The 26,063-nt window shown below is 30.6% G+C and overlaps 1 protein-coding gene across 4 annotated transcripts in view; it reads right to left on the bottom strand.

Annotated features, from left to right (window-relative positions):
- Positions 1-26,063, bottom strand: part of VPS13A (vacuolar protein sorting 13 homolog A) — a 250,011-nt gene that overhangs the window by 26,966 nt on the left and 196,982 nt on the right. The window contains exons 61-69 of one of the 4 annotated variants that reach the window (XR_014020362.1): positions 25,694-25,839; positions 24,492-24,573; positions 23,265-23,378; positions 22,322-22,397; positions 22,076-22,239; positions 21,708-21,753; positions 21,476-21,599; positions 14,344-14,455; positions 3,486-3,605 (exon numbers count right to left, since the gene is read on the bottom strand). Coding sequence is in view for 3 of the 4 variants with exons in the window: in XM_081278758.1 (XP_081134884.1) it covers positions 11,645-11,725; positions 14,344-14,455; positions 21,476-21,599; positions 21,708-21,753; positions 22,076-22,239; positions 22,322-22,397; positions 23,265-23,378; positions 24,492-24,573; positions 25,694-25,839 (945 nt within the window). In the remaining variant the exon portion in view is untranslated. Of the gene's footprint in view, positions 1-3,485; positions 3,606-11,108; positions 11,726-13,653; positions 14,145-14,343; positions 14,456-21,475; positions 21,600-21,707; positions 21,754-22,075; positions 22,240-22,321; positions 22,398-23,264; positions 23,379-24,491; positions 24,574-25,693; positions 25,840-26,063 lie in introns of those variants that run through there. The other 3 variants (XM_081278758.1, XM_081278759.1, XM_081278757.1) reach the window with 3 other exon arrangements.

Genomic DNA, 26,063 nt, shown 5'->3' with positions numbered 1-26,063 from the left:
CTGATAGGATTTATCTTAACCAACAAGTGCCAAAATATACATATAAGATCTTTATAGCAATGTTGTGTTACAAGCAAAAAATCTAAATGTTCATTAATGAGGGACTGAATAAATAAATTATGGGGAAGCCATACAATGGGAAATGTCATAATAAAGTCATAATAAAAAGACAGATTTCTGTGTACAGATACAGAAAAAAAAGATATATTAAGTGAAAAGAAATCATATTACTGAACTGATTGTATGGAGGAAATCGGTAGGGAAATGCATAAACATTAGAAATTTCTGAAAGAGTACACACTGATCTGTTAACAGTATTTATCTCTGGACTTGTTAAAGGCAATGGTGAGGAGAGAAGTGAAGTTTTTATTAATAATAAATATATAATCCTTTTATTATGATTGTTTGTATTGAAATTAAACTACAAAATATTTGTTCTCTTTTGTTCTACATGGTCACATTTTAAAATCAAGACTATAAACGTTGCTTTCCTCAAAGACACCACTCCTGACAGAAGACTCTCTATCCCCTTAAAAGATTATAATCTTCAAATAACCCAAAAGCCACTGTTTCACTTCAAGCACCTAGCTTCTATTTCAATATTATGTTAAGTTTGGGCACTGCAGTTGACCCTATCTTTCATCACTTTTCATTTTCAAATCAAATCTAAGTTGTGTCTACCAGCAATTAAACCAATTTCAATAGTTACAATAGCATCTGGAATTTTTTAAAAAAACCTAAAAAAATAATTCATGCAATGCTTTCTGGAGTTCATCCAAAATCTTAAATACAACACTTAAAAAATTAACAGATGTTATGATCATAGTAATGTGCTCTGAAACATAATAAACTGGACCTTTTGTTATTAGAGTTGATATATTTGAATAAACATCAAATATAACTCATTGCACAGCAAAATGTTGCTGAAGTCTCTATTACTTGTGTGAAAATACAGCAATAATGGCATTATAAGCAGAATCCAAGAATCTGAAACTAAATCCATAGACGCATGGGAGAGATTGTGATAGCTTATCAGCCAAATCCATCTTCTGTCACATGGTAAGGAGTATACAAATGTCACACTTTTGGTCACAAATTTTCTGCCTAATTATTTGACTTTATAAACACATTATATATTAAAGATCTATACTTTTCAAAACATCATTATATATTTTTGAACCCTCCCACCCTGAGAATTTTAGACTTTAAAGGAGTGGTATTGTTCATCCAAAACAATCTTTTCCTTTACATCAAGAAAATGAGAATCCAGTGTTTAATCAATCCATGTAAATCTTCACAATGATCTCATGTGATTATTAATAATAAATATATAATCCTACAATTAAGTGACTTGGGTCAGTTGCAAAACTGAGCTCAGAACATCGGCTTCTTCACTTCTAATTCCAGTGCTTTTCACTATACCATGATGTTTCCTCTTAAGGTGTCAGATACACTTCCCTCAAGGCACCTCAAGAATGTCTTTGATAATCCTAGAAGATGGTAGTTGTTGAATTTTTAAACTAGATCAACAGTATCCAATAAGTTTAGTGTTAATATCCTATATTCCTCTATCCCAAACAGATGCTAGGTATGAAATGTTTCTATTAAAATAATTTGTGATACCATTTAAAAACAAACGAAGAATTAGCAAAATCAGGGTTAGAAATCACTATAAGGCCTTTGCATAAATATCAAGATTTGGCTGAAATATGAAGGGATTAACAATAGCCAGTACATTAGACATGTCAGTCTTCTTTATATGCTTTCGTGTTCAAAGAAAAATATTTTTTACCTTATTCATTAAAAGAATGTGTGATTTACCTATCATAAACTGGGAAACTTTCAAAAAGAAAGAAACAAAATAATACAACAGAAGCTGCATTCATTACATATATTTGTCAAAATGTAGAGGTAAGAATTAAAATGATTATTGGTAAAAGAATCTCCCTGGCATTTTGAAAAGTATATATGGCACTTTATATAAATGAAGTGACACTTTAAATGTAAATAAATCCAATCAAATTAATCACACATTTAGATACACAAAGAGATTAGGAGCTTGATGATACTAGTGTCAGAGTTATTTTACTAATATCCACATTTTCTGTCATATAAATTAGAAAAAGAACATAAGTTAAAAAAGATAGTATCACACACAACATTTCTAATACTTTCAAATCATCAAAATGTTATAAAATAGCAAAATTCTGAAAAAGCAAAGAAAAATATAAACAGAGAAAAGTTTAAATCCCAAGCAATATAAAGTATTAATCATTCATTGAAAATATATTCTTAAAAACTAAGTGAAAATAAGAATACATAGTTTAGCAAAAACTATAAAATATGATCAATATCTGAAATTTTTGTAAGGGTCTCATAGTTTTTTAAAAAAAATTTAAGACAACACCATGGGAGATTATAGGAAAATGAAATTCATCTAGATGAAAGATGAATTAACAATGAATGCTATCAAGTGATAAAATCTATTAGATAATAAAGAAAAACTTTTATAGATTATTTAATTTTAATATTCAAGAGATGGCGAAAGAGGAAAGGTTTATAAATAGATTCTACTAAAAATGTGAACCATTTGTATAAACAACAAAATCCAAGGAATTACTTGAAAAATGGCAAGTGCTATCATTTTCAATTATTTAAGAATTGACCAAGTTATTCAAAATAATCTATTTTAATGAAAAAAACCCCAATAATTTCTGAAGAGTAATGTGCTCAAAGTTTAGGGATAAAAGATGTCTTAATATTTCAGTTCAAATTTGAGATTTCAGTGCCATGGCAAATAAAAGGGGGTATTCATTCAAGCTTCATAATTAAATATAGTTGAAATCAATTATTTTAAAACTCAATGATTTCATATATAACAGAATAAGTGTAAACAAGAATGAAGAAGTGATATTTAGGCTACCCTGTAAAGCAAGTTGATTAAACAAAAAATCAAATCTGACTATGTCATCATTTCTGGAGAGGGATTATCCCTCCTATCTTCCTCTCCTCTCATATTAATGAGCTACCTTGATTGTCAGCCAAAGCATAGCTATAGGTTATATTGACAGCTTAGACCAGAAAGCTGAATATAACCCTTTGACATAAAATCAAAGGAAAGACATTATTATATATTATATATTGTTTTCAACTGGTATAATCAAAACAGCCTGGAGAAATGACAGAATTATGCTTGCAGAGTAACTGTGCACCAACAACATCAGATTTTCAATTAACCTACCCAATACATTCTAGAAGAACCAGAGTGGGTGCATCAGTAATAAGTTCATAGTTACAACAATCTCACTCAGTTCCAGCAGAACCTCCAAGTGATCAACATTTATTGATCCATGACATTACATATACCTGAAAATAACATTTCTTTTAAAATATTGTATAATTAGGTGCAGTCCAAATCACTAAGAACTTACTGTTTACCAATTAATGTGCAGAAATTATCATGGTATTATAACTATTCTACTAACCTTGAAAGGAAACAAAAAGGATGAAATTTAATGATGCTTTTATCTTGACAAAGAGGAGACAAATGAGGAATATAGAATTTATATAATGGAGTTCAAAAACTAGCATAAACTGGTATTCATCTGGAACAATAAAAATACAATATAGTTCTTATTAGGCATAATATTAATAATTACATATATTATCTCATTTGTTTAAATCCTAACAACAATACCAAGACAGGTAGTACAATATTTCCATTTTACAATTTGGAACTGAAATCAGACAGGCATAAGAAAAGACTAAAAATCTAGTAAAAGAAAAAAACTAGAATTTGAGGCTAACAGTGTAAGAATTCAGACCCTGAGCCATAGGATATTGCTGTATCTTAAATATTTTTTTATAAAAAAAAGCACAGAAAAACTATAGTCAGCCTTCTATATTTGTGGCTGCAGCATCAATAGTTTCAAATAACTATGGAACAAAAATTCTTTAAAAAAACTGAATGTGTACAGACTTTTATTTTTGGTCACTATTCCCTCAGAATACAGTATGACAACTGTTTACATAGTACTTACATTGTAGGTAATCCATAGATACGTAAAGTGTTCAGAGGATATACTTAGGTTATATGTAACACTATGCTATTTTATAAGGGACTTGAGCATCAGATTTGGGTGTCCTTGGAGGTCTTGCAATCAATCTGCTACAGATTCCAAGAGACAAGTGTGTATATATTCTAGGAGATAGAGTAGAATTTCATTTTAACTGTTCGGTGGAATATGATTCAGATATCCCACAGCTCTTGCAATGTTTCAACTTTGATGTAATGTCAGGATCCTCTTTGGAGATGAGTCATATCTTATGTGTTTTTTGATTCTTACAATTTCTTACAGCTTGCATCTATCACCTACACAACCAACAGGAATAAAATTGTGAAGATTTTCACATTACAGAGTTGGCCTCTAATGGGTAATGTTTTATCCCCAATTATCCTAACAATAAAAATAATCACTAGAATTAAGCTTGTGAAGGATGAGTAGAAATCTTGATTACTCAACTCCAAGCTGGAAGCCTAATATCTTGAAAAACGTATGATACATAATTAACAAGAATTCAATAAAGACATCTAGAGTTAAGGAATGCATGGATGGCATTAATTTTTTATATGTATTCATATAAACTATTCTCCCATATCAAGCCAGCAAACATCCACTCATATATATGTAATTATACATTTTATTCCTTTGCCAATTCTAAAATTCAAAGTAGCCTGGCAATGTATTCCAGCAAGGTTAACTTCCACAAAACAGCTAGCCTCCCATATTTGTATTCCAACACTGCATCTTCAAGAGACCTCTAACATACACAACCACCTCTGACTTGAAGTACCACAAAAATAACTAAATGCATTTTTCTCTGTAACATTTCCCCATTTTTCTCTACAATATTTCCATAGGGTTCTTTACAGGTAAATTTTCACTGAAAAATTGCCATTAAGACAGTTTATCAGAATTATCATCAGAGGTGCCTAAGATATCAATATTATTTAAATTTATAAGACAAACAAAAACCAAAAAACATGGTGCTTCCTTTCATAGGTGACATTAAATTTTTTTAGATAAATGAGAGAAGCCCATGAAAATGAATTACTTAATTCAGCAAACGAACATTATCCTTTCACAGGACATTTAGCCAGTAACAACAAAAATCCTAACTCATTCAAAGTCTAGAATTCTAACAACTACTTTTAGCATGCACTTGTACACACATATACACACACATTTACGGATGAGTTTTATTAAACTCAGCTTATGCTCAGAATTTCTGAGTCTATCCAAAGAAACTAGGGGAGAAATTACTAGGCAGACCTCCAACAAGCCAATAGAGAAGTCATGAGTTAAGCAAGCCTGGGGTGAGAATTTAGTACCTGTACCTTAATAAGACTGGAAGACCTTCTAAACTAATATTATGAGTTTTAGCTCTATTTACTCCCTTGGTAAAAAGAGGGTACGACCCAAATGGATCTTATCTGAGTTAAATTTAAAAGAATATTTTAAAACGTTAAAATGTACTCAAATTCAATTATAACAGTATTTTTCTTTCCTTCATATGTTTAGCAATTTAACAAATGCAATGAGAACAAACTTTTAAAAAGTTTTAGAAATTAAATTGGTCTCATTCAAGTTACAGAATTAAAGAGACATTCATTTAAAACTTCTGACAGAGTAAACCTAAACCTTCCCTAGGTGGAACCATTACCTCCAGAGAAGATATAATTAATTTCAGTCTTATTCAAAAATTATTTTTACATAACACTGGAAGTTTGGAGTGGGGTTCCTTTGGTCCAAAGTAAACATTGTGGGACATACCCCTATCAAATGTTTAAAACTCTGGGCCTTACAAAATGATATGACAAGTACTCCTCCAAGAGATTTTTGGTAATCTAATAAATAAATTCTGAGAATTCCATCGAAGGATAGGTAATTTCTTTTCCCATGGGATTTGCTTTATCTGAGGTACTAAGACCTCTAATTAGCCTGGGAAACAAAATTTGGCTCTCTTCAATTTTCTTGTTCCATTCAGAAGTATCCTTCTGGAGAGGAAGAGTTACAAAATGAAGAGTAAGATCCATTAAGCCTTGTCTCCTAGTTCTTGTCCACTTACTCAAAATTTCAGATGAAGCCAGAGGAAGAGTGTTCAGCACTACTATGGTGATCTGACTGCTATTTTAAGCCCTTTTTTCCCGATTAGTTGTAATTCTCATCCTGAAGTAAAAGGAAAGACTACGACGGCTGAAGGTGGTTATCTTCCAAATGTTATTAAGGCAGTGTTTGAAGCTAATTACAAACATCTGTAATTTCTGAAAGAAAAGAAATGCACAACAAACAAAAACAGCCTCCCTTCTAGAACTTACATAATGGCCATTATAATATTTTTATAAAGGATTCAAAGACAACACAGATAAAAATAAAAAAGTACCTGAAATAGTAAAGAGTACACCTCCATGGTACAACTTGGTTTTCAATATTCATAAACAATGGATATGAGAATATATATATATATATATATATATATATATATATATACACACACACACACACACACACACACATATTTATATATATACACACATACACATACACACACATTCACAACATTTTAAGGAAAAATTTATTTTTTAAGGGGAAGAAATATTTTTAAAAAAGGAAATGCAAAACGGTAAAATGTTCAATGAAAAAGAAAAAAGCTTCTACATCAGATACACAAGTAAAGAAAAGATTCTGGCCATTCATGTGCTTCAGCAATGAAAACTAAGCTTCTCTACATTAAGGATAATACTGAGTGGGATTTTTTTTTCTCAATCTTTAAAAGGTAGTAAGTTGGTTTCTAACATCATGTTAAATGAAATAAGCCAGTCTTAGAAAGTCAGAGGTCACATGTTTTCTCTCATATATGGAAGAAAAAAGGGGGAAAAATGGAATCTCACAAAACAAAAGGGAGACCAGTAAAATAGAGGAAGGGGATATTGGAGGAAGATGTGGGGGGAAGGAAAAGGGAAGTAGTTAGGAATAAAACTGACCAAATTATATTTTATGCAGGTAGGAATATATCACAATGAATCCCACTATTATGTGTAATTATAATGCATCAATTAAAATGTTAAAAAATAAAAACAAAGTGGTGATTCATATATTTGGATCAGAACTGAGTGAATAAATTCTTAAGAATATTTCATAAATGGTAGAGACAAAGACTTTTGAAAATTTTCAACAGTTTCTTATACTTCTTTTTAATGAGCATACTTTTAGAAATTTATATAAGTCCATATTTAACTGAATTTATTCAAAAAATCCTTGCAGGATTTAAGGTACTTAACAGGTTGTTGAGAAATGATAATTGATTTAATTGAAAAACATAATAAGCTCAAGACAAAATTACAGACATGAATACTTAGCTAAATCTGACTATTCTGTTTTAAAAACACAAATATCTATAATATTTTGAATGTTTACAAATTTGAGGATCTCTAAAATCCTGAGAAATGATATAATGCTACTTAGTAGAAATCTTTTACTGTTTCACTGCTTAGAAAATGTATATACAATGAACAAAGTTACATTAGAAGCCAGTTTTACAGAATTATTAAATGTGTTTTTGAACTAATGTTTGGAGATACATTGTTGCTATATTCACTGGTTGGTATGGAATAAGTGCTGAAGTAGATTCATCCTATTGAAAGATAATAATGAACACAAAAATGTTCTATCTATGCAAATCATTAATTATTCCAATTCTAAAATACAGAGCCATTTGAAACCATGTTTTATTCTTTGATTCAGGCTTTTCTATACTACTTTATACTCAGGCATTCATCTGTTGAAATTAAAGATTAATAGTTTAAATATTTTAATTGATCTTCATTTACCCCAAAGGAGCTAGACTAATGAATTAAACTGATATTTTTTTTAATTTATCCATCATAATAATTTGATCTAAATTAATAATACACTTAATATCATTTTACTTAACCTCATGGGACCTGTAATAGTTTGAGGTCATTATAAATTCATTTGAAAGGAAATTTAATAGTTTATAATTTAAATTTGTTCTTTTCTATAAAAGAAAAAAGCTAAAGCTTGAAGATGGTCCACTTCCCATCACCAAAGCAAAGTTTAATGCAAAATTTCATTATAGGATTTAAATGAGAGAGAGCAATAGCTAGTATATCAGTCGTTTTCTTCTGTATATATGACCTTGAGATATAAATACATTAACATGTTTTTCATATGAATATTAATATCTTAGTCACAGATCTACAATGACTCCATCTGTACATTTTAATAACCAACACAAAATTGCATAAATAAGTGGTCTGAACAATTTCAAAAGCTAAAATTTATATGAGCAATATTATTCTGAGCTTACATCTGATTTATCTATATCCAACGTGAGTGCTAATTGGATATAGATAAATCAGATGTAAGCTCAGAATAATATTTAAATATTCATTTACACTCTTAAACACCTTGGTTATTCATCCATGATCATGGGTGTGCACTATTTCAGGATTTTCACAGCTTTTTTCCTGCCATCTTTCAAATGTTATTCCAGAGTCAGGGAGACAGTGAAAATGAATCCCTCATGGTAATCACTTTCTTAAGGAAGAATTTTCTTCCTGTTTACTACACATAAGCAATGATTATGTAGAAATTAGAGTATTCATAAAGTTAAAGGATATGAAAGGTATAGTATTATATAATCAATGTTCAAAAATAGCTTTCTCACTAGACTTTCATTGTAGATTCCATTTTAAAGTTCTAATTAATTATACAGCCATTAATAAACAAAAGAACTATTCACCTGATTAGAATCTCAAAGGGGAGCTTAATTTCTACATATATGATGAGGAACAAGATATTTTTGTCCAGTCATATATCTCCATCAATAAAACTCAGGTACAGAGCAATTTTTAGTGTTCAATTTTTCTCCAATAAAAGCATTTGTTTTTACAATACTGGAAATCCAGTTATAAACTTTTGTCTAATAAGCTTGAAAAGATTATTTCATTGTGCCAGAAAAACAAAAAGAGAAAAGGGCACAGGGACTAGAGGTGGGAGGGAAAGGGAGAGAAGGGAAATTGCATGGAAATGGAAGGAGACCCTTTATACAAAATTACATATAAGAGGAAGTGAGGGGAAAGGGGAAAAAAACAAGGGAGAGAAATGAATTACAGTAGATGGGGTAGAGAGAGAAGATGGGAGGGGAGGGGGGATAGTAGAGGATAGGAAAGGCAGCAGGATACAACAGACACTAGTATGGCACTATGTAAAAACGTAGATGCATAACCAATGTGATTCTGCAATCTGTATACGGGGAAAAAATGGGAGTTCATAACCCACTTGAATCAAATGTATGAAATATGATATGTCAAGAGCTATGTAATGTTTTGAACAACTAATAATAAAAAAATTTTTAATATTAAAGAATATATTTTACTACTTTTTTTGGAGGGGGTACTAGGGATTGAACCCAGGAATGTTTAACCACTGAGCCACATCCCCAGCCCTTTTTATATTTTATATTTGAGACAGGGTCTCACTAAGTTGCTCAGGGCCTTGCTAAATTCCTGAGTCTGACCTTGAATTTGCAACCCTTCTGCCTCAGCCTCATGAGCAGTATGATTATGGGTGGATACCACCATACCCACTCATATTTTGCTTGTAAGGGCTAAAAATTAAAGAATGATAAAAGAAGACCACATCAGTGAAATGTGCTAGTTACTATAACACTGTTTAAAATCTTACTGCCAGAGAGATTTTAAATAAATGTAATTCTACTTCCAATTTCTTTTCATTAAAATGACAAGTTGTTACTGAAATAAACAGAACTTTTTCCAGATATATTAATAATAAATAAAAGACTATTAAGGTCATCTTTATGAAATGATATCAAAAAACTTAAGTATCACAGACCAACCACAGGAAACTCAGTAAAAATGTCTTGAAAAACAATAGTTTTATAAAGCTGAAATGTAAGAAACCAATGAAGGCATTTCTAGGCTTTTCTTTCCTACAATATATATATAATAATAGCTTATGGTCTATCTGTTTCTAGTAGAGAAAGTTTTTGTGATTCTGGCCAAGGGTGAGAGAGTAGTGACAAATAGAAATTCAGTTTTTGATGCCAGTACTATTTTAATGGTCATTATTTTTATTTACTTACTCCCAAAAGATAAGAGTACTACTGATATCAACAATAAATTCTTTGATATATGTATATGCCTTAGTCTTAGTAGGTATACCCTTGACTTTATTTTAATTTAAATGAATGCTAGACAGGTAGAAATGTCAGAAGAGCCAATTATTTTTTACTGCTCCTGTTTTACTTTTGAAAAGCACAGTATTTTAAAATCTAGAGTAGTCATTTTCAAAGAATGTAAAGAATGCAGGTTCATAGAAATAAAAGTTTGTTTGATAAACTTAAGAATTAAAAAAAACCTCAGAAATGATGTGTTGAAAAAAACCAAAAGTTAAACAGTTAAGGGAATTAGCTTGTATGATCTAATATAAGCTTAATTTAAACAATGTGCTTTAGCATATAGAAATCTTCCTCTGTTGATCCAAAAGCACAGCAATCATGGGGATTAAAACTTATAATACTAATAATTATTCACCTTTTAGTAGTCCCCCCCCCATTAGTACATCTAATTATTAGTACATCTGATAAACTAGGGAACTAGAACAATAGAATTAAATTTATCTAAGTTGAAATTCTGAAAATACCTTTAGAAAACAAAACATTAAAAGAATTTGTTTCTAAATCTTTCAGAAACACAGGCAAAATTCCCCTATATTACCCAGGAAAATATATATGTTTATTATAAATATCTTACTAATAATTCTGAATTTATAAAATTTTATAATATATAGTAAATAGATATGTAAATTAATAAGCAAGTATAATGACTTTAAAAACCAACTTTGTTCATTATTTCACAAAAATTCACAATAAAACAATAGAAAGTGAACCAAATAAAATAATATTTTTTCATTCTTAGATTATAAATTATTCACTAACATTCCATGGCAAATCAGATATATTTAAACCTATTGCTTTGGAATAGAACAACAAATTCACACAGCTTCAAAAGTAAAGTATGTTTATTATTATTAAAAGAAATTTGACAAAAAGTACCTTTAAAATGATAAATAAATCTAAAAACATTGAATGACCATTACTATTTTTTCTCTTTTTTTACACAATGCTATTACATTACAGCCCAGAAAATTTACATAGAACAATAAAAAGAAGGCATTGTGCTAACAAATGTAAGTGGATAATTAAAATTAGTGAACATTAAAAGCTATATTTAAGTCTAACTTTAAATCTTAAGGACAAACTTTTTAATACAAAAGCAATGAAGTGTATAAAAGCAAATCTACAATATGGAGTGCACCCTACTTTGGATGTAAAATACATTTTTTTCTGTGCTTAAGATAATCCAATTATATATTGCTTTATCATGATATTCAGAAAAACATTGGAAAAGAAATAAAAGTGTTTTAACTCCCTAAAAGTGGACACATAGACGTTATGATAGCAGTCATACAAAACACACTAATGAAACATTCCAAGTTAAAAGATAAAGAACATGTGAATGTTAACAATTTAGATCTGACTAATCATCATTATCCTTCTCCTCCTCCTCATCACTACTGCTACTGAGAGTCAAAATCCATCCCCTGTAGAACTGAATTTTCTGAAAGCATGGTAAAGGAAAAAAGAAGCACAGAGGTTAGTTAATTATGGCAAATTTCTTGGAAAACATGTAAAAAATATGAAATGCTAAAGGAGTTAAAATAATTTAAAGCAGATTTTTATGGCTGCGACTCAGGTTGCAATCATGGATATAACATTCCATAATTTAACAGGCCTAAGATAAAACTGTGTTGACTTTTATACCCTCCATGTATAAAATGGTTTTATGATATCAATAAGGTATTCTATGAATATATTAAAATTATTCTACATCTCTAGTAGATGTAGGAATTGACTACTATGAAGCACTATAATAATATGTAGCTTTCTAGATAGAAAATTACTCAATAAAAGTATTTTATATTTAATTATTAAATATGGGCAAATATAAATTAGTGAACAAAGAGCACCTTTTTAAGAAAAAGAGAAACATTTTAAAGTATCAAATTTTTTCAAAGGCTCTGTCATTAAATCATTTAGATGAAACCTAAACAGATGAGGTTTTAAATCTAGTTTATATCATCCAATTATTTTTCACAGCACTAGTATTCATATATTTTAACTCACTCACTAATAATATAGTAGTTTCCATTTAAAAAAAAATCACTACTATTGCTAGAACAACCACCTACTTCTTAACACCTGTAAGAGAATAATACTAATTGTAAACATATTAAGGTAGCTGGAGAATTCTTATAGGTATTTTCAGCTTATACTGTATTTAACTCTCTTACTAAACAGTAAGTTATGAGTTTTTAGTCCCTGAAATAGCTCTTGTAGTAATAAATGCTAAGACTGGAGTATTAAAAATAATATGCATCTCTGGAAGTACTTAGAAAATCATGCCTTTAAATCCCAGAGTTTAGAACTTCATAAAACAATTAGTAAAGGCATGGAAATAAGTTACTTGTCACTTAAATCGTCAACCATGAGAAATTTTTGATAACTCATAGTTTTCTTATATATTATAATCTGTTCCATTATAATAATGAGACTTGTATATTTCTAAATTCTCACTACTCATTCTTATTTCCTAGGAAATTTTTAAAAATAGTTTTGTTAGAAGTATTTTTAGTTTTTTAAAAGGTGATTTGAAAACTACTCAACTTTTAATCTAGTAAAATGCTAATAACATTTTGTTTGTGCTCTGACAAGATAAGTCAGGAATTGAATAGAAATGTTAAACAGTGTTAGCCAATGTCATTTTTGCAACTATCTATCTTCAAAGAATGAAACAATGTCAATGTAGAGATTTCACAATAAGTCCTTAGAGCACAAGCTTTCAACAGACTGCAAATATTGTGACACTTTAAGGAACAATTTAAAATCACAGCATAATATCACTTCACTAAATAGTGTACATTAACTCTGTGGTTACATTTTAATATACTAGGCAGCAGGCTCAGAGAAAAATGGATATGTACATTTTGTGCAATATTATATGCTCTACATGAAGTAGGTAAAATATTAAAGTTTTAAATCTTTACCCTGGTTATTTTAAATATGACAATATTTAAAATATCAAAGCTATAAAGAAGTGCCATATATTCATTATTACTGTAAGTATTTTTGAATCTGTATAATGTAATAACTACTGGTATGTTTTCAAGCAAATGATTTAATTTAGTATTCCACATCTAAACCACAGAAACAACTTTAGATTGGTATAGCTTAGTATGATCACCATGTTACTTACACCAAAATCCAGATATTAATGTCTGACTTATCAAGTAAGAAATTGTCTGAACAGATAAAATATTCTACCTTCCAAATATCTAGTGTTTCAGAAGCTAACCTCCCTTACTAAAAGATACTGGCTAGCATGTGAACTACATATCAAATCTTCCAAGGTTTTACACAGACTACACTAGGAACAACAACATGAACAAAAACTAAAAACAACAACCACCAAAAACAAAACAAAACAAAACAAAACAAAACAAAACAAAACAAAAAACCCAGGAAGAAGATCATGGCCATTTGAACATCTTCAAAAGTAAATCACAAGAACCCATGAATAATCTACAGTGGCAGTGTTCCTGAGTTTTGTTTTTATTTATTTTCAATTACAGATAAGGATTACTTATATCTGGTATAAAAGCTAGTAGTGGTTTAATTAACTGAAGGAAGTATCCTAAATAGAAGTGGTCTAACTGGCTAAATATGTACCACATGCTATGAGGATAAATAAGGCACATTGGCTTTGAATAAATGTAGCAAATCCAGTGCAGAGCTAAGAATATATAAAAAGATTAGATTCACTAAAATTCTATTAAAAAGTTACCAATACAAAAGCTTTTCTTTATGTTCAAAATACTGAAACAGCTGTATGTAGTTTGTAATTTTAAGACTAAAATCTACTGTTGGCTTTCACTTGCAAAGTCATGCATTAATTGTTTTCATATCAAACTTTTTGATGCCTGTAAAAAAGAAAAAAAATCTTATAGTAAATAAATGTATTTTAAAGCCTAAGTAAATATAAAAAACTTAAAAAAGGAATTAATCAAAATTGATCAAAGTCCAGATAATCTAATATATATTTATAGCATCATATAGGTACTTAAAAAAAATCTAGCTTTACTAATTTAATTTTAATTTATAAGATATTTCTTAACTTACCTGTAACATTTGATTTCCAGTACCATCCCTCAACCTGTAAGGTCTGATAACTCCATCTTCATTAAAAAACCGAGGAGGTCGTAGACTCTCCACTTCATAAGATTCTGTAGCTCTAGAGGAAAAAAATACAAACGAAAAAGTTATTAAAAAAAAAAAAACCTTGTAAAACACTATAAAATGTAAAAAATACCACATCACTTTTCCATTTTTAAATTTGCTTATATGATTATAATGTAAATTCTCTAGAAAAAATATAAAACTATGAAAAAGTTTGTTAATAGGTTTTCTTGAGATAAAAATCAGAGCATTTGTTTCCCTTTAATACCTTTGGTTTCCTCCAGTACAATTCTCATTGTAAGTGTGGATTTCAAGTACTCTTTTTTTTTCTTTTTGGTACTAGGGATGGAACCCAAGCGTACTCAACCACTGAGCCACATCCCTAGCCCCCAGCCCCCACCCCCACCCCCGCTTTTTTTTTTTTTATTTTGAGAAAGAGCCTTGCTAAGTTGCTTGGGGCCATGATAAGTTGCTGAGGCTGGCTTTAAAAGTGCAATTCTCCTGTCTCAGCCTCCTGAATTCCTGGGATTATAGGCATGCACCACTGTGCCCTAATCAAGACAAGGAAATTCATTTCTACTTTTAGTGTGATAACAGTTCTTTTTAAAATTTTTGTTTATTTTGAACATCTTGAATGCACAATGAATTTTAAACAAGAATTTCTTTTCTACTCATTGTTGTGATCATATGGCCTATCTCCATTAAACTTATGGTGTTAACAATCACATGACATGATTTTCTAAAGTTTGAATACTTGCCTATTTGGGCTTAATGTACATGGGCTTAATGTTTGTTATCTTAAACAATGATACACACTGATAAATTGGCCAATTAAAAGCAGAATAGATGAAACAGAAACCAAACAAAAATGATCCAACTAAATAAACATTGTCCAAAGCTACAAAGGTAGAAGTAGAAAGATGTAACAAAGAATGTCGTGTGAATAGTACCTAAAAGAGAGAACTGAAGTGGCTATATTAAAACCAGAAGAAAAAAAAAAACAGCATTAAATAAAAAAATTCTCATAATATGCACTTAACAGAAGAGTCCTTTAATACATGAAGCAAAACACTGAAAGAATTTAAGAGAAAAGATAATCCAACAATAACAGTTCAACATTTAAATACCCTAATTTCAATAATGAATAGCAACTAGACAACAAGAGTAAGGAAACAGAAAATTCGAACATATCTGTAGAACTTTCAACCCAATAATAGCACAATACCTATTCTTCGAAAAGCCTCATGGAACATTCTACCAGATGGACAGACAATATTTCAAGGATGTGAAATAAGTCTCAAAAAATATAAAAGTACTAAAAAGACACAAATATATTTTCTAACTACATGGAATAAAGATAAAATCTATATAAAAAAAAGAAATTTAGGAAACTAAATAAAATTCGAAATTAAATAACAAGTCTAAGTAATGAAAGATCAAAGAAGAAATCACAAGGGAAATTCACTACTTTGACATGAATGAAAACAAAACATAACATACCCAAACTTAAATTTATAAATGGGAATGCCTATTAAAAAAGAAGATTTAGGGCTGGGGTTGTGACTCAGTAGTAGAGTGCTCGCCTAGCATGCACAAGGCGCTGGGTTTGATCCTCAGCACCACATAAATATAAAGAGATTGTGCTCACCTAAAACGTAAAAATAAAATACTTAAAAAAAAAAAAGATTTAGAGTCAATACTTAACTCTTTTAAGAAACTAGGAAAAGAAAAGCAAACTAGATCCAAACCTAGCAGAAGGAAGAAAATAAAAGATTAGAGCAGAGAAGCTGGGTACAGTGGCATATACCTGCAATACCAGGAATTTGGGAGGCTGAAGCAGGAGGATCACAAATTTGAGACCAACCTTAGCTACTTAAAGAGGCCCTAAGCAGTTCAGGGAGACCTTGTTGAAAATAAAAAGTAAAAGGGCTAGGGATGTAGTTCATTAGTGACATGGCCCTAGGTTCAATCCCCAATCCCAAAAGAAAAAAAGGGGTTGGGGGAGGCAGAGACAAAGAATAAGATAAACAATTTTTTGAAAACACCAAAAAAAAAAAAAAAGACTAAAACACAAAGCACTAGGTAGGAAGGAAGATTCATATGACTAATACCAGGAATGAAAGAGAGAATACTGCTACCAATTTTACAGAGATAAAAATACTATGAATAAGTGTAAATTAACAAATTAGACAATCTAGATTAATCAGACAATTCCTAGAAAGACAAAAACTACTGAAAGTGACTGAAGAAATAATCTGAGAATTAATAATTTAAAAATTTACCAGAAATAAAAGTTAGAGCCAATGGTTTCACTGATAAATTTTAACATGTGTTTAAAGAAAAATTAACATCAATATATTACAAATTCTTCTAAAATTGTCTGTGAAGACAGTATTTCCCAAATATCAAAACCAGGTAAAAACAGTACAAGAAAACTACAGAACAATATCCCTCATGAATATACAAAAATACTATGAAATGAAATCCAGCAAAATATGAAAAGGATTAGAAATCATGATGAAGTGAATTTATTGCAAGTATGTAATACTGGTTCAACATTTGAATCATTACTAAAATAGATCATATTAATAAAGGTAAAACAGTATCATCTCAATGAATGCAGAAAAAGCATGTAATAAAATCTAACACCATTCCATAATAAATACCCTTGACTAGAATATAAGGGAATTTCCTCAACCATTCATGATAAAGTATGCCTATAAAAAACCCAAATAGATAATTTGGACTTTATCAAACATTTAGTAATGTTAAAAGACAACACACAAATAGGAGAAAATAGGGTTGAGTTTCCAGAATATATAAACAACTCTTACAACTCAACAAGAAATACCTAAATCCATTTTAAAAAACAGAAAAAAGGGATTAGAACAGAGAGTTCTTTAGAAAAAATATACAAATGACCAATAAGCACATGAATGATGACTGACATCATTAGTCATTAAAGATATGCAAATCAAAGCCTTAATGAGATACCTCTTCATACCTAATATGTTAGGCATTTTAAAAAAAGAATAAAAAGGAAGATTATAAGTGTTAGAAAAAATGTGGTGAAATTATAAATTTACTTTGCCTTTAAAGATGTAAGATAGTATAATTGCTATAGAAAAGTCTGGCAGATCTTCAAAAAGTTAAATATAGAGCAGTTATATATTTTTTTTTAAATTTTAAATTTGTTCTAATTAGTCATAAATGATAGTAGAAGGCATTTTACCACATCGCACATAAACGAAGTGTAACTTCTCATTCTTCTGGTTGTACATGATGTAGAGTTATACAGGTTGTAGAATCATAATATGCACATAGGGTAATAATGTCTGATTCATTCTACTATCATTCCTACCCCCACAACCCCTCCCTTCATTTTACTCCCCTGTGTCTAGTTCAAAGTACTTCTATCCCACCCTGCCTTTATTGGGAATTTGCATCCACATATATTAGGGAAAACATTTGGCCTTTGGTTCTTTGGGATTGGCTTTTTTCACTTAGTGTGCTATCTTCCAGCTATAATCATTTACGTACAAATGCCATAATTTCATTCTTGTTTAAGGCTGAGTAATATTCCATTGTGTATATATACCACAGTTTCTTTTTCCATTCATCTGTTAAAAGGCAACCTAGGTTGGTTCCATAGTTTAGAGAAGCAGCCATATTGACGTAGTAATTCCACTTCTAAAACATAGGTCCACACAAATACTTGTACATGAATTTTCTTAGTGGCAATATATACACACACACACACACAATAAAATATTAGGCATAAAAAAGGAAGGAAGTTTTCCCTTTTTGCTGTAACATGAATAAATCCCGAAAACAGCACAATGCTAAGTGAAAGAAGCCAGCTACAAAAAGGCCACATGTTTTATGATTTCATTTATATGAAATGTCCAGAGTAGGCAAATCCCGTTGACTTCAGATTTTTTGACTCCAGACCTGTGAAAGAATAAATTTCTGTTGTTTAAGCACCAAGTTTGTGGAAATTTGTTACAGTGGCCACAGAACACACACACAAAAAATAGTATATAAGGGATTTCTCCACATGATTTCTTACAATTTGGATGTAAATCTGTAATTACTGCAATAAAAAAAAGGACTATGACACATGTTAAGTGGTACTCTAAGTGCTATGGAAAAGGATAAGAGCCACAACTACATTCACAGAACTTACATTTAAGCTGTAGACATAAATAAAGAAAGTAAAATATATAGTATGTTAAAAAGTGGCCAAAAGATAGAGACAGAAAACTACAGAAGGGAAGGGAAATATGAACTATGTGGAGTCAGGAAGGGGTCAGGAGTGGTCACAAAAAGTCTCAGTAGGAATATAATTTCTGAATAAAGGAATAAATCCTGCTAATTACTGGGGAAAGTATATTCTAAGCAGAGCGGACTGAAAAAGAAAGAGGAACATTATCTTCTGTTGTGTACCACATCTGATTTTCAATTTAAACTTATGACATCCTCATGTAGGATTAATGGAGTGGGGGGGCAGGAATTTCTCTTTTCTCCTAAACCATAGTAAAAGCACCAACTGCCTGTTTTTTAGCTTCTGAAACATCACTTTCTCGATTATTCTCCAACCTCACTAGCTGTTCCTCTCTCCTCCTTTACTGGGTCCTCCTTATTGCCCTCACTTTGCCTAAGTGCCAAGTTCTTGGGCCTCTTTCATTTCCATTCTCATCCCCTAAGTGATCCCATTCAATCTCATGTTTTAAATACTTAACTGTAGCTTGGAAATTTCTCTTCAAATTCAGACTCTTGCATGAAACAACTATTTGGGTCTCCATCTGGATGTCTAAGTGGTAATTTAAGCTTAATATATTTAAAATAAACCCTTGAACTCCTCTTTACCTAAAAGTAACGATAAACCATTGTTCTAGTGAGTTCATACAAAAAAACATAATTATCCTTGATGATTTTCCTTTCATATCTCATATCCAATTAATCAATTAATCCTATTAATACTACCTTCAAAATACACTCATAACATGACCTCCTCTTACGATCTCTAACACTATAATGGTCAAATCATATCATCTCTCTCTGAATTAGTGCAGAGCCCTTTTAAGTGCTCTACTGTTTGACCCCTTTGCCACCCACATCATTCCTCTGGGTTCAAAACCTTCCAAGGACTTCGCTTCTTTCTTAAAAACTCTAAGTCCTTACACTGGCTTGCCAAGCTCTGTGTGATGAGTCCCTACTCATTTTTCCTGATAACATCTCCCAACGTTTTTGGGCTTACTAGTCCTGCTGTCTCATATAGGCCAAGCATACTCCTTCATTAGGACTTTTTACTTGCTTTTCTTTCTGCCTGGATTCTCACATGACTCTTACTTCTTTCAGGTCTCTCCTCAAATACAATCTTATGAGTTCACTGAAGTGAACTGACCCTGAATATTGTATTTATAAAACAGCAACTTTTCATCACTATCATTTTGGTTCTCCCATTTTGTCTTTTTTTTTTTTTTTTTTGTACTGGGGATTGAACCCAGGAGTATTTAACCACTAAGCTACAATCCAAGTCCTTTACATATATTTTTTTATTTTGAGATGGACCTCAGTAAGTTGTTGAAGCTGGCTATGAACTTGTGATCCTCCTGCCTCAGCTTCCTATGTTGTTAGAATTACAGGTGTACACCACCATGCCTGGCTGGTTCTTATCCTTGATCTACTTTTTCTTCACAGTATTTTTCACCATTTAGCTTATATTTACCAGCTACTTATTTTTGTAAGCTGTACCAAGACAGAAACATTTTCAATTACATTCACTGGTAGTTCTTTAAGTAATTGGAACAGATATGATAACTATATATTACAGAAATACAAAAAAATTTACTTGTGTATTAAATAGCTTATTAACTATGTTTATATGATCTATTTACTTACTCTTGTCTTTCTCATCTGCCAAAATTGAGAGAAATATTAAATTCTTTCATAAATATAATAGGAAGGCTTTATAATTTTATCAAAATTATAAAACCTGCTTTATAAAAATTGAGCGAATTTGTGAAGTGAATACAAGTTGAAGATTATTCTTAACTTTGTGGCTTATTATTCTTTTGATTATTAGAAATTGCCTTATTTATTCAAAAAAAGCTTTTTCTGCTTTAGAGTCTATTTCATGTAAAATTAATACATGTATACTCTTCACAAATAATAAAGCAACAGAATGCTTGATGCCTATCATTCCCTTTCCAAATTCCATTTTATTATTTTATATTAATTGGGATCCAATTTTGCTTTTTTATATAGGCCAATTAGATTTATCCACTAATTTATATTTGCACCTTTGATTCTTCCTTTTGGTTTCAAAGTCTTTTTTCGTAAGTACACCTTTGATAGTTTCAGTCTTCTTTCTTTTTTCTAAAAATGCTCTGTTTTTGCCTTTGATTTTTAAAAGTAATGTAGCAGAATACAGAAATACAGGTTTTAGCTAAATGACTGGTAAGTCTAGCAGCTCTGGGCAGATGTGTGCATAGATGTTTTGAATTCCTTATGTTTCACTGCCATTTGAGTTTCTAATGAATGTGACTCCAGTTATAGTAAACTGAAGTTAAAGGTAAAGGAAACTTAGCCTCTTCCCCATCTTAATTCTAAATTATTATAAAAACAAAGACACACAGGAAGAGAAAGAGAGGGTATGAATTTAACAGTTTTATAACAAAATAAGATCATAAAGGAAGGATGAGGATAAAATGAGTTTGAATCGAATATAAAATGCCATTTTTTACCTCTCAAAATAGAATACAGAATATTATATTTACTAATTTCAAAACTGACACATAGCATTACATTAATATATTTCAATTAAGGTAACTAAAAAGCTTCTACTTGCTAAACCATTCTTGGGAACGGCTTCTAGGAATGAATGACAAGTAAAGGAGAACTATATAAATTTGAAATGACATCACAACAACTTAAAAAGAATCAAAACGAATTTGGAAGTCATATGTAATCTGCCATATTATAGTGTTCACAACTAAATGTGCAAAGCCAAACAACAGGTATATTTCATTTCTCATGGCTTATACATTTTACCTCAAAGAGAATTATTTACCTTTTAATTCCCTGAAATGTACTGCTAGCCATGTCTATGATGCCTCCAGTTGGTCTGGTCACTGCTCCAACTAAACCTTTCCCAACACCTTTAAAGAAACCAGCTGCTCCTTCTTTTTGAGCTCCTAGAAAGAAAAAAATAATAAAGATTCAAACAATCGGACCAAGAATAAAAATAAGCAATTTGTTAAAGACTTTGATATATATATAACCAAAAGCAACAATATCCTTACCTTTGATTGGTTTTGTAACAATTCCTGTAATGCCACTCACAAAACCCTGGAGGGAAAACACAATTGAAAGTTTACAATACATTTATATGATGCTCTGAAGAACTAAGTATGGCTTAAACAACAACAACAAAAAAATACAGAATTATTCATTGATATATACCATTAAGAATTAACAAATTTCTTAAGTACTTTATTGAAACAATGTTTTTGGAGGCTACTAATATATTCTATATGTCATCACTCACTACTCTTAAAATATCCAAATAATAATTTAAGCAGCGAGAGTTATAAGACTATTTTTTTTATTCATAGAATGTGGATTCAATAGGTATTTCCTAAAATGTTCACAACCCTGTGAAATTTCTTACAGAAACTAAGCCTTTTCCTCCACGAGTAATGCCTTCTCTAAGCCCAGCTGGTTGCTTATTCATTGCTTCTCTTCTCTTCTGCTGGTAGTCTTCATCCATAGTCATAGCTGCTACTCCTTTAGCCATAGCACTGGTGATTTTGGAGGCAGCACCAGCTAATCCACCTAACAGAAGTTGTAATATTTTTAGTAAAAACAATATATCATTACTTTTCAGTACAATAAAACATAGCATTCTATTTCTTACCGACAGCTCCACCAACTAGTGCTCTAAGTCCTAGTGCCATTCCTTCCACAAACTCTTCAGGACCCTGGATAGCCCCCTGAAGTGACAAAAGAATTAAAGAAAAAAAAAGGTCATATTTACTTTTAAAAGTGAGCTTATTGATAGAAATGAGGAAAGTGGTAGTGAGGAAAAGAATAAAGAAGTGCTGCCAGCAAAAATGTAACACTGAAAGAATTTTCAGGGAAAATTTCATGACATTTAACATGTAAAGAATATATTGTTGGAAGCTGTTCCAAACTTAGAAAAGAGTTTGACAATTCACCAAAATTTGGAAAAGATGCTCGCTGTGTTTTGTAAATTATATGATGAAAACAAAGCAAGCACACTTCAAACTACTCGTAAGTTTTTTAGAAAAGAAATAAAACACTTTGAAATTCTTAATGTTTCTAATGTTTTAATTATATGAAATATATATTAGTTTTACTTCATTTTTTGTTATCCTATAGGGTATACATCTTATAAGTGAAAGCAGGAAAGTTCTGAATGTTTTGACAAAGTCTTCAGGGATCTACACAATCATAATTTTTCCCACTGGTTATTAAGACTACTTTGCAAAATGTTAGCTTGTATGGTTATTTTTATAGTTCTACAGTTCTTTGCAAAGCAAGATTTGTCAAACATGGTGACCTTCCTTCTGTTACACTTTGAATTGTATCAATCTTTTATATTTCAAAAAAACACTTAAAATCCAGTATATCTAATAAAATCAGAAGTTAAATATTTTGAGTAAAAAAGTAGAAACTTTCTTCCAACCTCCTCAAACCTTAAGAATGTTTGCTGCAAATTATCATTTTGTGTGTCTCCACAAATCTATTTACTCCGACAGCTCAAGTTAGCAAAAGAAATGCATTATCTATTCAAAAGTAACTTGATACGTTCCACAATATAAGTGCAAATGTTTTACCTGGTAAGGTTCATAAAAAAATGCTTCCACACCTTCTGAAAATTCTCTAATTAAGCCAAAAGGATTTCCCAAAACATCAAGTCCAAGAATTAGTACATACATCTGCTTAATGGCCTAAAAATGAAATATGAACATTAATCAATTCAGATCATTAGACCTAATTCTCTTAAAAATTACTTAGTATACATATCCAGTTTTCTGAAGATAACATCTTCACTACCAATTTCAACTCTTACTTTATATCACCCATTCATCATTATTCTGTTTTTAAAAAGCAATTCAGTATTACACTAATAAGATAATATATTTACATAAAGCTCTAGAATATTTAAAATACTTTCACTTGTATCATTATTTATATCAGTTGTTATTACCAGCACCATTTTATAGATTGAGTCAAATGATGCCCAGGGTCACAAAGTAAGTATATGGCAAAAGTGGGATCCAAACCCAAATAAATCTCGAGTCATGCCCGGTGATCTTTTCACTATACCATAGGTAATTCAGATGCTAAGTTATATCAGAAAATATAGAAATCTTTCCAGAGGTGGAAAAAACTATTAAAATAACATCTATATAACTTAACAATTTTATATTAAAAACACCTTGTATTCACCAGTTACTAATAAATATAATGAATTACATAGCTGACATTTCATTTAATGAAGAAAAATTTATGTCATTTGCAGGAAAATGGGTAGAAATGGAGAGAGCATCATGTTAAGTGAAATAAGTCAGACTCAGAAAGTCAAGAGTCATGTTTTCTCTCATATGTTGTAGCTAGAGAGAAAGAAAAGGGAGAAAGCAAAGAATCTCATGGAAATAGGAGGTAGAGTAAGAAGAAGATCACAGGGTAGGGAAAGGAGAGGTACTGGTCAGTGAAATTAACTCAGTTATGTGCATATATGTATATGCTACAATGAAACCCAATATACTATAAAATTATTATGCTTAATAAAACATTTTTTAATAAAAAAATTTTACTTCTAAACTACACTGATACAGAAAAGAATTTCTGACAGTAGCTGAAAAATACAAGGACCAAAAAAACCAAATGGGGGTTAGTTCATATTTCTTACTATAATTCTGGAAGGAAAAAAATTTTTGCAAGTTTGAAAATGGCCATTTACTTTCTTGACAAATTTATGGTATACATCAACGAACAGATACAGAAGGTTTTACTAGAGTATATCATTCTGTCCCTTTGTAAAATAATCTCAGACAAACCTGTTTTGAATAGTGTTTTATTACTTCAGACTGTAGTTCAGATGTTGTATGGAACTGATAGTTGAGTTCAAAAAAGGCAAGCCTGAAAAAAATATAAATATACGTAGACACACACACATATACATACGTGCATATGCATGGAAAGAGAATATTTTAAATATTGATAAAGTTTTATTTTCTTTAGAATTTTTACCCAAATCTTTCCTAATATATTTTCCCATGTACATCTCTGCATTTCATAGCCAAAGAAAGTTTTAAGAAACTGATGAAATCTATAGATCTTACACTCTGGAAGTCACCAGTAGGCAAATTTTCCTATAATTTAGGGGATTCACAGACCTTCTGGATCCCATTTATGGACCACTAAAACTGTTTCCTAGTTCTGTCCTATCATGGCACTCCCAGAAAATGACCAACATGTTGGGGTAAATGGCTGCTTAAGGATGGCTGCAGTTCAACTGCTGCTGGTCTTTCTTAATGGGCTGACAGGTGAGGAATCAAAATCAGTCTACTTATAATACATTCACAAAATATGACTAATCCACTAATTGTGAAGCTCTATGCTTCTTAGTGTTGAATATGAGAGCAAAAAGATTAGATATTTCATCCTATTCTGCTGCCTTTAAATGTACATCTTTTATTTAACTGTTACCTAACTTCACCTAGGTTCAGAGTTACCTCTTATTACACTTATTTTCAATACTGACCTTATTCACCAGTTACACATGCTACCTGCAAAGTTCATTCTTTTTTTCTAAAAATAGAGTTTTTGAGTCTTTGGTCAGATGACTTAATAAAGAGCTTACATTCAAATATAAATTCTTGACCACCTGTTTAAATTGATCCCTTTTTTTCCCCCTATTATTGCATTCATTCTGTCCTAATTGAGACTTCAAGCACAATATCTCTGGGCAACCATGTCTTCTTCGAAATATTTCCAAGGCCAGACATTTTAGAGTATACAAAATTGCATGGCTTACGTCAATTTTTCTTAAGAAAATTATTTAATAATTATTCTCTGATTTAGTAGTTAGGAGCAGATAAAATGCTTGATGTTAGTTTGGATTGCATTCCACTTAAACACAAAACCGCCTTTCCCCCATTATCTACTACATACTATACATACTTTCTCATTTACAAAAATTTTTAGGTAAATAAAAAGGAATTATTCATCAGTATACAAATCTGAATATTGAACATACTTAAAAACTACATCTTGTACATCTGTAAGGGTGGCACCAATACTCTTTAGCAAAAGATTTAAAGAATGAACTGGGATCAGTCCTCCATGATGCTCTGAATCTTTAGCTTCTTCTCTACCCGAACTCAGGGAAACACTTAAATGCAGCTAGAGACAAAGAGATACATATTTAAAAGTACTTTCTTCATACTGACAATTTTAATTTTTAAAAATCAGCTTAATTTTAAGTTTATTACACCATAAATAACATTTTAAAGTTACGTGGATTATGCCAAAATTAAGTAGAAATTTTAAAGAAACTTAAAATCCAACATAGCTCTATTTAAATTCAACAATTTAAAATTATATGATATTTACTTTAATCCTATTCT

This window comes from Spermophilus citellus (assembly GCF_964194105.1).
Source record: "Spermophilus citellus genome assembly, chromosome: 2".
NCBI lineage: Eukaryota > Metazoa > Chordata > Mammalia > Rodentia > Sciuridae > Spermophilus > Spermophilus citellus.
This window is presented reverse-complemented; position numbering and strand designations above follow the sequence as displayed.